The sequence below is a fragment of the Haemorhous mexicanus genome, chromosome 9 (assembly GCF_027477595.1).
Source record: "Haemorhous mexicanus isolate bHaeMex1 chromosome 9, bHaeMex1.pri, whole genome shotgun sequence".
Classification (NCBI taxonomy): Eukaryota; Metazoa; Chordata; class Aves; order Passeriformes; family Fringillidae; genus Haemorhous; species Haemorhous mexicanus.
The window spans coordinates 30,635,286-30,648,743 of NC_082349.1; the positions used below are offsets into that span (position 1 = coordinate 30,635,286).

Consider the following 13,458-nt stretch of genomic DNA (forward strand, 5'->3'; position numbering starts at 1 on the left):
AGTGAAGACCAAGACATTTCGATTACCATGAGATAAACTCGTCACTCATGGCAAAAAAAAGAAGGGCTGGCATGCATTTCATGGATACCTCAGCACAGCCTGCCTTGGATACGTCAAAGAAAAGTCTTTCCTTTGAAAAGGAGTTTCCAAAGTCCTCATCTGGCTCTCTTCAGTGCTAGACAAGTCAGTCAATCGACAAATCAGCCACCACCCAAGTGATGCTTACATACTAAGCCCTGCCTGAAAAGCAGAAGACATCAGATACCCTTCCCCATTGAAAACCCAGGCTCCTAATGAACACACTGACAAAACATTCTTGCTAGAGTTCCCTCTCCTTTTCAAAGAAGGAGAAGTGGGGACATTAGGGAAGGGAGCTGTCAGTGATGCGTCTTCCCCTTGATTTCCCCTGCTGATTTATTTCATGCTTCATTAAATAAACCTGCCATTTCTGCTGGATGAGAGAGCTATTTATCAAAGCACAAGTGGAATGCATGCTAATGTGGATGAAGTAAATTATTCCAGAACACACATGTTAATTTAAAACACCAGCCCTGCCTCTTCACTGCTTTGGAACGCAGTATTAACATGACACAGTTCTCTCATCCAAAATCATGCTTTAACCCCTCTCCTTTTGATGCCCTGTTCCAGATGCTTCCATAGCATCTGTGTCAAGTCACACAGACCCTCTCAGTAACATCTGGTCCAACACAGATCGTGCTGTGTGGCACATGAGACAGAGACTATAAAGCTCTGAGCCAGCTTCTCCAGACTACTGCTGCTCTCAGGAGACCTGAGGTGATTCATGTGCATTCCCATCTCTTGAACTTCTCCAGCTCTACAGGAGAGCTGGGAAGTTCCAAGCTGCATCAAGTGCATTAGCATCAGCAAGGAACAACAGACTCAACATCACAAAACAAACAAACAAACAAACCAAAACAAACCCCAAAACTACAAGACCTTCAATACTACTCCATCCCTTCAAAGCCCTTCCAACCTCCACCCAAGGTCCTGAAATTTTGGGACAGTAGGGAAGTTTAAAACAAAGAGGAAATATAACATGCTTTCCTGGAGTCCCAGTCATCACAGCAGCACATTCCTGGCAAAAGCTGCTGAGGAACAACCACCAGGGAAGACAAGCAGCTGGAGATCTCCATGTTTGAAGTGTATAAAGCTACCAAACTTGAGCAAAGGCTCAGCTGTAAAACACAGGGGTATCCTATCAGCTTGTGTTTCAGCTTGGGAGGAATCATCCCACTGACCACATATTGCACTCATGCCAGCACGTGACCAGCAGGGAAATGCACCCACAACCACAAAGACAAAAGGTTTGAGTTCTTATCTTTTTGGTTTGTACAATATGAAGACCAGCCCTACTTTCTAGTAAAAAAATTTCTGACAGCAGGCATCTAAACTCCCTCACTGTACTTGACACAAATTTAAAGAGGCTCAATTCTTTCCAGAATAAAGCATCCAAGTCATCCCACTACTAAAATCTCACCAAGCCATTCTATATTTTCACATTTTAACCAGTTATACTACCAAGGAGCTGCTCTGAGGTATGTGAGCTTTTCTCTAGCTGGGTCCCAGGATCTAATTCTGCAGTTATATAACCTGACTCTCTTCCAGAAAGCCACTGAGCTCACTGGTTTAATGTATTTGGACACCTGACACTGCTTCCTGCTCCCCCCTGTGCTGGGACTCACATGTTGTCCTGTGTTTTCTCCCTGCACGAGAGCACTCTGCAATCCACATCCTGACTTTTGCTCCATATCTCAAAGCACATCAAGCTAAGGAACGAGAACCTCAAGGGGAAAAGTGTTCCCACTGCTAACAGCATGTTGCTCTTCCCCTAGAACACTGGCTGACACAAGCAGATAACTTTATTCCTATGTCATCTGAAATCTCCACCCCGTTATTGAGCAGCTGATCCAATTCCCTCCAAATCTTAGTCCTTTAGCCTTATTTCAACCTATCAGCTACACCTCAGACTTTCTAGGCTGGCTTCAAGCCCAATTAGTACTGAGGACAGGAAATTCTGCTGGAAAAATGTCACGTTATTTCCAGACTTGGGGCCTGCTGACAGAAATCAGGGATGTAGAGAGCTACAACCAAGCTGGGCTACTCAAGGCAGCACCTGGGCTGCTCACCTGGAGCAGAGGGGCACCCACCTGAGCTGGGAGCCCAGGGCTGCAGCCAGGGAGGAGCTCAGAGCCCAGGGGAAGGTGCTCATGGCCAAACCCAGCTGCCAGCACGGGGAGCTCTGTGTGTGTGTGTGTGTGTGAGTCCCCAGGGGTGACACTCAGCCAGGAACCAGGGAGAGGTTACTTCCTCTTCCCAGGAAGTGCTGCAGCTCTCACAAACAGCTGAGCTTACTTCCTCTTCCCAGGAAGTGCTGCAGCTCTCACAAACACTCGCTGCAGCCTGACAGATCGCTTCCTGAACAAGCCCTTGGAATTCCCTAGGGTCCTTATCTTAGTTAATGGGTAATTATTTTGATGGATAACAATGAATAATCACTTTCCCAGCTAAGAACTTCCTCTATTGACTTGTTTAACATTCCATTAAGGGTTAGTTGCCAAATGAAGCCCTTTTTTGTCAAATATTTATAACTACTAGCTCATTCTTATATTCAAAGGAGTTGGTAATGCTTCAGGTTACGTCTCCTACAAGGAATTTTTTTTCACTACTACACTGTTATGATTGACCTAACGTGCTCACTTGCCTACAATCCTGTTCCCACCTAAACCAACAAAGCCCAGAGGAAAAATGATTAAGCCAAACGGATAAAAAAATGAGGTTACCTTCCAGATAGATGCAATACCCTTAGTGTATATATGTAACTTCACTTGATGCTTGCCACCAAATGCTGACTTAACACACATGACTTCATGGAATACCTAATGCAGGATTTGTTTGTGTACATGCACAAGTGACACGGGAACCTGGGAATCTGAAATAGCAGCTGGACTACACTGTACATAAACAGCACTCGTGGGACAGTGGGAAAAGCTGCTGTGACACACAGCTCAGGGTTCTAGGTTCTTCCTACCTTTCCAAGCTCTCACTCTCACCTATCTGTACTTACAACTAGATTAAACTCACTGAAAAGCTAAGAAGGAAACATCTACAGGAAGGCCAGGGCAGCAGTAGCCTAATTATGCCTAAAATGCTGCTTGGGCACAGTGTGCCCAAAGTGTGCTTCAAAGTGTGACTTTCACAGGTCACAAGATGCAGAATCCCATCAAAAACCAAACTCCAGCAGTTTGAGATGTAACCTCCTCCTGCCTCTGTGGCCAGAGCACTCAGCAATGGCAGCATCTTAAGGCAGTCCAGAAGGGCCAGAGCAATTCCATTTATAGTCACAGTATCGTCGGCATTGCTCCAGTTCAGAGAGGGAGTCTGAAGTGGAATTTCTCCTCCATAATCTTGGCACTGTCTTCCAGAGGAGCAGCCCTTGCTCACATCCTCCCCAGGCGTGACAGGCCACCATTTCTGTTCTCTTTCTGTTGACCTTTCCTTTCCAGACAGAACCTTTTCCAACACTTCAGAAATTCTGATCTGCATGCTCTGCACTAAGGGGGGAGAGAAATGGCTGGGTGCCCTGCCTTTATCAGAGAGTTTCATGTAAGCATTTGGGCCTCTCCAACAGCTCCCTTTTTTGCTGTTTTTCAAATAAAAAAATAAAAATCAAGCTAGCAAAAACAGCATGGCCAACTTAAACAAATACAGGAAACAGAAAAGTAAAGGCTCTCAGAGCCACATTAACTCACCCCCACTGTACACACTGTGTAACAAGTCAAAGAAGACAGCTAATAATCCAAAACGTGTGAGGAGTGTAGGTGTGTAACTGTTACTATAGTAATCTCATTTCCATTTCCTGACCATATTTCAGCCAGCCCACACACTTGTCTAAGGGAAAATCTGCTCCTACTCAGTCTCGTGCCCTGAAAGAGAATCTCTAAAGCAAAGTGTCTCATCAGCTTGACAGGATCAAGCCCTTCCAGCTTCATCTTTCACTCTTCTTCCTCCCACCACACTGCTCCTACATGAGGCCTTAAAATCCTTGAACTGGCTAAACAGACCCGACTTTAAAGGAAATTCTGAGTTTCTGGGCAAGACTGTTAATCCAGAGATACTTGGTTCATAATTTCATTTTAAAAAGATGCAAAGCAGAAAAGCAATAAATTCCTCCAGGGCAATGGTTAGTTAAGGCACTGCATTTTCAAAGACTCTTTCAAAGCACTCTCCCTCCAAGCACAGTTAGAATAACCGCTTTCAAAAATAATGATCCATCCTTCTACTTTTAGACTGACTTTGCTAAATTCTTCAAAGTCACATGCTTGCTCAGACAACCCAGAAAGTGCTTGTGCAGACACTAAGGTTGGCAATGTACATTTAAAGTCATTTGTGCCAACACCTCAAGACAAGGGTCTCCAAAAAGAGAACAGTTTTCACAAGTGCTAAATCCCTTTCCACACAGACCTGTGACTCCAGAGGATCCTCATGAGAACACAGCCACCCTATATTCATCCCAAACAGTATAGGGCAGCTGCATCTTTCACATCAATAACAGGGACATGCTTAAGGCAAGAGAGTTTACTTTTCTAGATTACCACACACCAAGTCTGTGTGTGCCAAACTGCAATACACTCAAGTAGGAAGTCTAGGCAAAAGCATTTCCAAACACTCAGTTTCCCATGGAGTTCAATTACTCAGTAAAAAAAATATCAGACTAAAAATACCCTGAATATGCAAAGACAACTAGCAGGGCCCTGTGGCCAAGGCTGACAAGTGGATGGAGAGGAGGACAGGATGAGACTGGCAGCCCAACCGGGTGACACACGGTCACTTGTAGAGGTGACACAGACCAGTGCAGCCCCTGATCCTGAGCTAGCATGGGCATGAACTCAGGGCAGCTAACAGCATCAGAAAACAAGCAATGAAAATTTATCTGGAGACAAAAAGGGTGTGGTGAGTTGGAACTGGTATCTTGTTAGATTTGGAGGAACGGGAGAAGGAAAAAAAGAAGAGAATAGAACTTAGTGTGTTTTAGGGCTACAGATGGAGAAGGAAAAACACTGAACTGAGACCTTCACTAACACAAAACTGTGTATTTGTAGATGCTTATGCACATAGAATTTCACATTCCTAATCTCATTCAACCTACCTCATAGCCTGTACCTATTTGATTCTCCGACTATCTGTGTTCCAAAGAAATTTGTAATTTCTGACTGTCAGTGTCCTGAAACCCCAGCACTCAGAAATCAATTAATATTGTGGGAGCACCACGGAGCTCCCTGCCTCGCTGAGGTTTGTCCCTCCTGGCTGACCCAGCACAGAAACCCCGAGGCGAGCTCCTCCTCTCTAGAGGAGCACACACGAGGAGCTCTCTCTGGAGGAGCACACCTGAGGAGCTCTCTCTGGAGGAGCACACCCGAGGAGCTCTCTCTGGAGGAGCACACCCGAGGAGCTCTCTCTGGAGGAGCACACACGAGGAGCTCTCTCTGGAGGAGCACACCCGAGGAGCTCTCTGGAGGAGCACACCCGAGGAGCTCTCTGGAGGAGCACACCCGAGGAGCTCTCTGGAGGAGCACACCCGAGGAGCTCTCTGGAGGAGCACACCCGAGGAGCTCTCTCTGGAGGAGCACACCCGAGGAGCTCTCTCTGGAGGAGCACACCCGAGGAGCTCTCTCTGGAGGAGCACACCCGAGGAGCTCTCTCTGGAGGAGCACACCCGAGAGGAGCTCTCTGGAGGAGCACACCCGAGGAGCTCTCTCTGGAGGAGCACACCCGAGGAGCTCTCTGGAGGAGCACACCCGAGGAGCTCTCTCTGGAGGAGCACACCCGAGGAGCTCTCTCTGGAGGAGCACACCCGAGGAGCTCTCTGGAGGAGCACACACGAGGAGCTCTCTCTGGAGGAGCACACCCGAGGAGCTCTCTCTGGAGGAGCACACCCGAGGAGCTCTCTCTGGAGGAGCACACCCGAGGAGCTCTCTCTGGAGGAGCACACCCGAGAGGAGCTCTCTGGAGGAGCACACCCGAGGAGCTCTCTCTGGAGGAGCACACCCGAGGAGCTCTCTCTGGAGGAGCACACCCGAGGAGCTCTCTCTGGAGGAGCACACCCGAGGAGCTCTCTCCGGAGGAGCACACCCGAGGAGCTCTCTGGAGGAGCACACCCGAGGAGCTCTCTGGAGGAGCACACCCGAGGAGCTCTCTGGAGGAGCACACACGAGGAGCTCTCTCTGGAGGAGCACACCCGAGGAGCTCTCTCTGGAGGAGCACACCCAAGAGGAGCTCTCTGGAGGAGCACACCCGAGGAGCTCTCTCTGGAGGAGCACACCCGAGGAGCTCTCTCTGGAGGAGCACACCCGAGGAGCTCTCTCTGGAGGAGCACACCCGAGGAGCTCTCTCTGGAGGAGCACACCCGAGGAGCTCTCTCTGGAGGAGCACACCCGAGGAGCTCTCTGGAGGAGCACACCCAAGGAGCTCTCTCTGGAGGAGCACACCCGAGGAGCTCTCTCTGGAGGAGCACACCCGAGGAGCTCTCTGCAGGAGCACACCCAAGAGGAGCTCTCTCTGGAGGAGCACACCCCAGGAGCTCTCTGGAGGAGCACACCCGAGGAGCTCTCTCTGGAGGAGCACACCCGAGGAGCTCTCTCTGGAGGAGCACACCCGAGGAGCTCTCTCTGGAGGAGCACACCCGAGGAGCTCTCTGGAGGAGCACACCCAAGGAGCTCTCTCTGGAGGAGCACACCCGAGGAGCTCTCTCTGGAGGAGCACACCCGAGGAGCTCTCTCTGGAGGAGCACACCCGAGGAGCTCTCTCTGGAGGAGCACACCCGAGGAGCTCTCCGGAGGAGCACACCCGAGGAGCTCTCTGGAGGAGCACACCCAAGGAGCTCTCTGGAGGAGCACACCCGAGGAGCTCTCTCTGGAGGAGCAGACCCGAGGAGCTCTCTGGAGGAGCACACCCGAGGAGCTCTCTCTGGAGGAGCGCACCCGAGGAGCTCTCTCTGGAGGAGCACACCCGAGGAGCTCTCTCTGGAGGAGCACACCCGAGGAGCTCTCTCTGGAGGAGCGCACCCGAGGAGCTCTCTGGAGGAGCACACCCGAGGAGCTCTCTGCAGGAGCACACCCGAGGAGCTCTCTGGAGGAGCACACCCGAGGAGCTCTCTGGAGGAGCACACCCGAGGAGCTCTCTCTGGAGGAGCACACCCGAGGAGCTCTCTGGAGGAGCACACCCGAGGAGCTCTCTGGAGGAGCACACCCGAGGAGCTCTCTCTGGAGGAGCACACCGGAGGAGCTCTCTCTGGAGGAGCACACCCGAGGAGCTCTCTCTGGAGGAGCCTCACCTGGCAGGCAGTTGCACTCGAAGGTGAAGTCGCTGGTTTGGTGGCAGGTGCCCCCGTTCAGGCAGGGTGATGGTGAGCAGGGCACGTAGAGGCTCTCGCAGCGGGGGCCGGTGTAGCCCGGCCGGCACTGGCAGCGGTGAGAGCCGGGCAGGTTGACACAGGTGCCACCGTGCTGGCACAGCCCTGGCGTGGCACACTCGTTCACATCTGTCTCACACCTCTGGCCGGTGTAGCCCGCCAGGCAGGTGCAGGAGAACTTATTTCCAGACACAGTGCACGTGCTTCCGTTGGCACACGGCTGGGAGGTGCAGGCATCAATCCACTGGCATTCCTTTCCTTTAGGAAATCAAGGCAGATAACAAAAGGTTATTTCTGTAGAAAACGGTATCTCTTTTACACTGCCTCAAAATTATTACTGAATTAAAGATTTACATTACTACAGGAAAACTGATGTCAGTATTTTACCGTATTGTATCTGAAATGGAAATAAATTTTACAGTATGAAGCCATTTACTGGGTTGCAGCAAGATATGGAATGTTGGGATTTATACAAATGACCTGAAGTCATAATACACACACTGACAGTCACTCCTCTTCTACCTCTCCTTCAAGAGTGAGAGGAATAAATTTCCATGCTTCCCCTCAGGCATCAAAAAACTGTTTTCCCATAGACAGATTTTGCTGGCCAAATTTGCCCTTTTTCTAAACTAGACTCTGAATTCAAAGTGTAACAGCCACTCCAGAGTAGTTTCTGCATCCAGTTTTCCCATGTGGACAACCCCACAAGATCCAAATATTTTTCTGCTTACGTGTAAAGGGTAGGGAGTCTGATTCCCTATTCCCCTTTGCTTTTTTTGGTCATGAAGTCATTTAGACTTCCTCTCATTTCCTGTGCCGGAGCTAGAAAACTTGAGAGCACATTACAACTGCCCCAGAACATTCCAGGGTGAAGCTGTTCCCAAAGGAGGGGGTCTGGAGGCACAGATGCAGAAGCCCACCTGTGAAGCCTGGAAGACAGACGCACTCGTACGTGTCCTGGCCGTGGGGGTGACAAGTGCCCCCGTTCAGGCAGGGCTGGGACACGTAGCAGAGGTGAGATTCTGAGTACTGACACTCCTCCCCCGTGAATCCTGGAGCACACTTGCAGGTCGGCTTTCCTATCAGGGATGCAGCTTCACAGGTACCCCCGTTCTTACAGGTATTGCTCTCACAGGGGTTTCTGTACTGACAGTAGTCTCCAAGGAAGCCTTCTCGACACCTGCAAGAGAGGAGAAATGAAGTGCAGCAATCCCACCCGAAGCCCTGCTGCTCTGGGAAGATTCCAGGAATGAAGTCTCACGACCACCAAAAGCCTTGAAGTTTGCCATAATTGATGGTGGCACTAACAAACCTAAAGGCTGACGTCACACGTGTGACAGGGACTTCCTGTGGGACTGTCCCAAATGAGACCAAACTTAAGTGCAAATGGTGAAATCGCTCATTGCAAAATAAATGCCACATTCAATCAGGGCTGTATCAAATGCAGAACCTCGTTTCTGCACTTCCCTTCAAAGCTTCAGTAAATGCCTAAGGGCTAAAGAGCTGCTGAGTAACAATTCCTTGCACCTACTCCCATTCTAACAAGCACCCTTTTCTAGAAGAAAATCAAGGGTTTAATAAGGCATGAACAGCAGGTATTATCCATCTTCCCAGAATATTTATAAACATTGTACAAACGCAGTGTCTGGGGACCTGGAGCTCTGCAGCAGCTCCTTCTGCACAAGGCTCCCGTGAGACAGGAATACACTGTTATCCTCAGGCTGATAAGTGCATCTGGGACTGGGACTGGCTGCAGCCTGCACTCAAATAGCAACACAAGCACTGCAGTCAGGTCTCCCACGCCCCTGGCGAGCACCCTAACGACAAGGTCATTGTTCCTCTGTCTCCCACAGAAAAACGAGTACACACACACTATCTACAGCCAGGGCAGTACTTTATACAAAGATCTCCAACTGCAGAATAATTGCAGTTACTTCTCTCTAACCTAAACTTATGTCAATACAGTCTGACTACGCTTGTCAGCTGTAATCCATCTTCTAACTGGCCTTTGTACTACAGATTTACCATTTAACTTGAGGAGACAGAGGATCCAGGCAAGCAAGCCTGCAAAGCCCACCTCTGTGGCCCCCCCAGGTTCATTGGCTTCTCTCAGGTAGCAGAAAGCTGCAAGGCTACACACTGGATAAAAATAACCCCTAACAGGCAGGACTGTCCCCTTGCAGCTCTCTCTGTAGTGCACAGCTGCCTGCTGGAACTGGTGAGTAACCCAAGAGACAGCCCAAGAGAACATGTATTTCACTGTAAAAAAAAAACCCCAGAAATGAACATTAGATATGCTTTGCTCCAGATCAGGAAAGGGGTAATTATTAAATCAGTGAGTTACTCATATCTGAAGAGAGGAGATTCCAACTGCTAGAAACACACAAAGTCTCCAGTCCTCAAGCAGGAATATAACAGTAAAGAGACTGCTTTTTCCTTATGCACTTAAAAGTGTATGGTAGATTGCAGGAAGAAAAAAGCAAAACCACATCAACAACAACCACCCCCACCACCAAAAAAAAAAACAAACAAACCAACCAAAAAACATCACAACAAAACCCCACAACTAACCAGACAGGCTATAAGAATTAGTTGAAAAATCAAAGAATGGACATGAAGTTGTTTAATCCTACAGGAATCTGCCTTTGTTCCTATGCTATTCAACACATCTACTGATTATTAACAATGGAGAACATCAAAGCTGGTCAAATATGTAGGTAGGAGAGAAGACAAGTGCTTGACAGAGAGTAGAAACATGCTTAACAAGGCAGTCAGCACCCAAAATGCACTTCAGCACTACAAAGTCAGACTACTAGAAAGAAAAGACATAGGGCATCCCCCCAAAACCAGAAAACTGAGCTGGGAACAACATACTTGCTCCAGGGATTCCTAAGAGCCAGATAAATGTGATTTCCTAGAGTGACAGTTTGGCCAGGGATACTTTACATGTGCAAATGGCAAATATCAAGAAGGAATGAATGAGATTATGCTACACCTGATAAATGCTTGGCACAGCCACTACATCAGTTCTGGTGTTTGCTCTTTAAGAGGGAAGAGCTCAAATGAATTCAAAGAAGCCAACAGTAATGATTAATAGAAAACTCTGGCCACAATGAAAAGCTCAGGTGGCTCAGTCCATTTAGCAAAGGGAAAAGGGAACAAGACAGCTCATCAAAACTCCCATATCCACTATGAAACACAGATTGAACAACAACTCCCAGTCTACAAGATCTGGGATAACAGAACTGAGCATTTAAAACTTTAAGCTAGATGAACTGAAATTAGAAGTAGCATAGCATCTTTATTTTCAGACACAGACTTGTACACAGTCTCTGAGCAGCAGAGAGAAACAACTGGAAGAACGCATTCAAGGTTGCAGTGGAATTTCTCCATCACTCATGCTTGTTTAAAAGAGCCCCAGGATTGGCTGTTTCAGGGAGAGAATGCACGCTAGTTCAAACAAAGCTATTCAGAGAGGTTATTATCCAAGTTATGCAAGGGGCCATTACTAGATGACCACAACTGTTTTTTCTCATGTTAAAATTTATTCACTAGCTTTAGCCATCTGTCTAAAGCAGGAAAGTCATACGTGCACAACTGTAATTTACCACTGCCCACACCCAAATTAGGCTCCTTTCACCATACCTTAGCACTTTCAACTTCATGCCCAAGAGTAGACATGAAAGGAGAGATTTTGCAGGGCACGGCAGGATTAATGAAGTCACAGAAAGCAAGGCCTGAGACAGCAGCAATGCAGAATATCCTCTGCCTCCTGTGCCAGGCTCAGTGCAGCAGCCCAAGGCTGTGGCTCAGCGTGAGCCACAGCCACATCACACGAGAGGCAGTCCTGGGCTATTCTGGGCCTGACCACATGGGCTATAGGCTTCCCTTAACATCCAAAATCTCTCCTTGCTCGGGCTGGCAAGCAGTCCAAACGCCAGCGGGCTACAGCACGGCTCTGCAGGATCCCCCTGAGCTCTGGCAGCCGGCAGAGACGGCTGTGCCAGGAGCTGGAGCTCAGCTGCCACTGCTCCAGAGCCTGCTCACAGAGCTCTGCCCCTGCTCAGAGACTAGCTGGGCAGCCACAGCTGAGCCATGTCTCTGGACATCGCCGTGCAGCCCGTGGCTGTGTCAGGACAAGCTGAACTTCAGTCCCAGAGTCTCACAAGTCTTGGTTACAGAGACTTCTCCCAGTTTCATCACTGAACCAAGCTCCCTGGACAGCACAGCACACTCACTTGCAGCTCTCTTTACCACGAAGGAAAGAGCAACAAACCAGAGCAGCACAGAGCCCCACGCAGGCTCTCATCAGAGCCCCTCCAGCTCCACCAGCAACTACAAAATAAACCAAAACACACCTAGAATTTAAGTGCCAAAGTGCTTTTTCATTGAACAGCTGTAAAGCAAACCAGAAAGTCTAGAGGAACATCTCATGGTCTGTCCACAAGGAAATAAACCCCCAAAATGTGTCTTCTCTCCAACCCCTAACCCTCAGGGACACTGGAAGGTGCATGTGGCTGTTGCCCCCAGACAAGAGGGAGAAGGGAGCCTAAACACAGATTGAGAGCATTGCTGGTATGAATTTAAAGGAAAGCTGAGATGTGTGCTCTGAGACAACCATCACCCACAAACAAACAGCCCAGCATTTTGTACACAAATGTTCTGGTACAAAGTTGAAGAGCACTCCAAGACCAGGCTTGCTCTGCTATCTTCTGAGGCTAATCAGAAAAACACGGGGGAGTGCTCCCAGCAGGGAACAGCAAAACCTCTTTTAACTTCAGCTCTTTTTATCTGGAAGGAGGAACATGCCTGCCCATGGAAGGATGGCAGGTCAGCTAGCCATGGCCCTTATACCCACCCATTTTGTTCTCCTCCTGCAGAAGTGCCTGGTCACAGAGGGATGCAACTTTGCCCTCCAGCAATTCAGTGCAATCCGTTTTGAATGTTAAAGAACAAAAAACCTACAGTCCAGATTTTCAGCCATGTCAAAAACATTTCTAGGCACAAATACTAATAATTTAGTTCTAAATGTTGGTGTAGACGAAACTGAGAATATTTGCTCCTGATTCATGCTGGGCCCCACATCATTTCTCTAAGAACTGAGGCAAACACTGAAAACATGAAGTCTAAATCCAGACTTTTTTACAGGATATGATTAAACTCAACAGCAGCTCCAGCTTCCCAGCAGCCCTGCTCTGCTCTCATCCCAACCTACTCTTTCAAGTTCTCTTTAGAGAGGAAAAAAACCCCACTTGTCTACAGAGCAGCTTAAAATTGTAGCAGCTTGTGTCAGCTCCAAATGACATGATCAGAACAGGAAACCAAATCTTTTCCAAATAAAAGCCACTGTTTCTCCTCAGTTTTCCATTTAACACTCAGAAAAAGAAACAGGAAGATGAAGTTTGTTCTGGCACTTTCTGGAAGCACACGAGGTCTCTCAGCCTACTTCAACAGGAATTTAATCTTTTAAGAACAAATTTCACATACAACTTAATTCAAATCATGATTTCTGAAAGCTAGAGAGGTTGAAATGGGAAAATGTCCTGTGGGCTGCATCAGCTATGCAGCTGCTTCTAATTAAAGCTTCTCCTTTACTCTCTCTGGGCTACTTTCCAGCACAAATACTTTAGAGCTCAGCCTTTTTTTTTTTTCCCCCTCCTCCTTTTCAGCTCCAGCCTGCATTTGCCTTAGCTCAGGCTCTCATGGAGCTAAACAAGAGACGTAGAAACAAAACGAAGGTATTCATCCAAATTTGAAGTATCCACAAAAATCCAGAGAGCTGCATTCACTCTAACAACTCAATGCTGCAAATCAAAGCAGAAGACTCACAAAAGCTGTGCTTTTGGTTCCTCTGCCACAGAACTACACCAAAGTTACCTTCCAAAACTTAATTTTCTCCTGCTTTCAATAGACTTCTGGAAAATATGTCTGGTCTGTTGGAAAAACTTCCTCATCTGCTGTGCTATGTCTGCCTGGGCACATTCATGAGACAGCCTCTTCAAATGCACCTTATAGACAATTTTAACCAG

General features: G+C 48.2%; 1 protein-coding gene across 1 annotated transcript in view; it reads right to left on the reverse strand.

The window, feature by feature from the left end:
* The window catches only part of NOTCH2 (notch receptor 2), a 97,008-nt gene that overhangs the window by 67,520 nt on the left and 16,030 nt on the right, over positions 1 to 13,458 (reverse strand). The window contains exons 3-4 of the mRNA XM_059854796.1: positions 8,350 to 8,609; positions 7,352 to 7,687 (exon numbers count right to left, since the gene is read on the reverse strand). Coding sequence (XP_059710779.1) covers positions 7,352 to 7,687; positions 8,350 to 8,609 — 596 coding nt within the window. The remainder of the gene's footprint in view (positions 1 to 7,351; positions 7,688 to 8,349; positions 8,610 to 13,458) is intronic.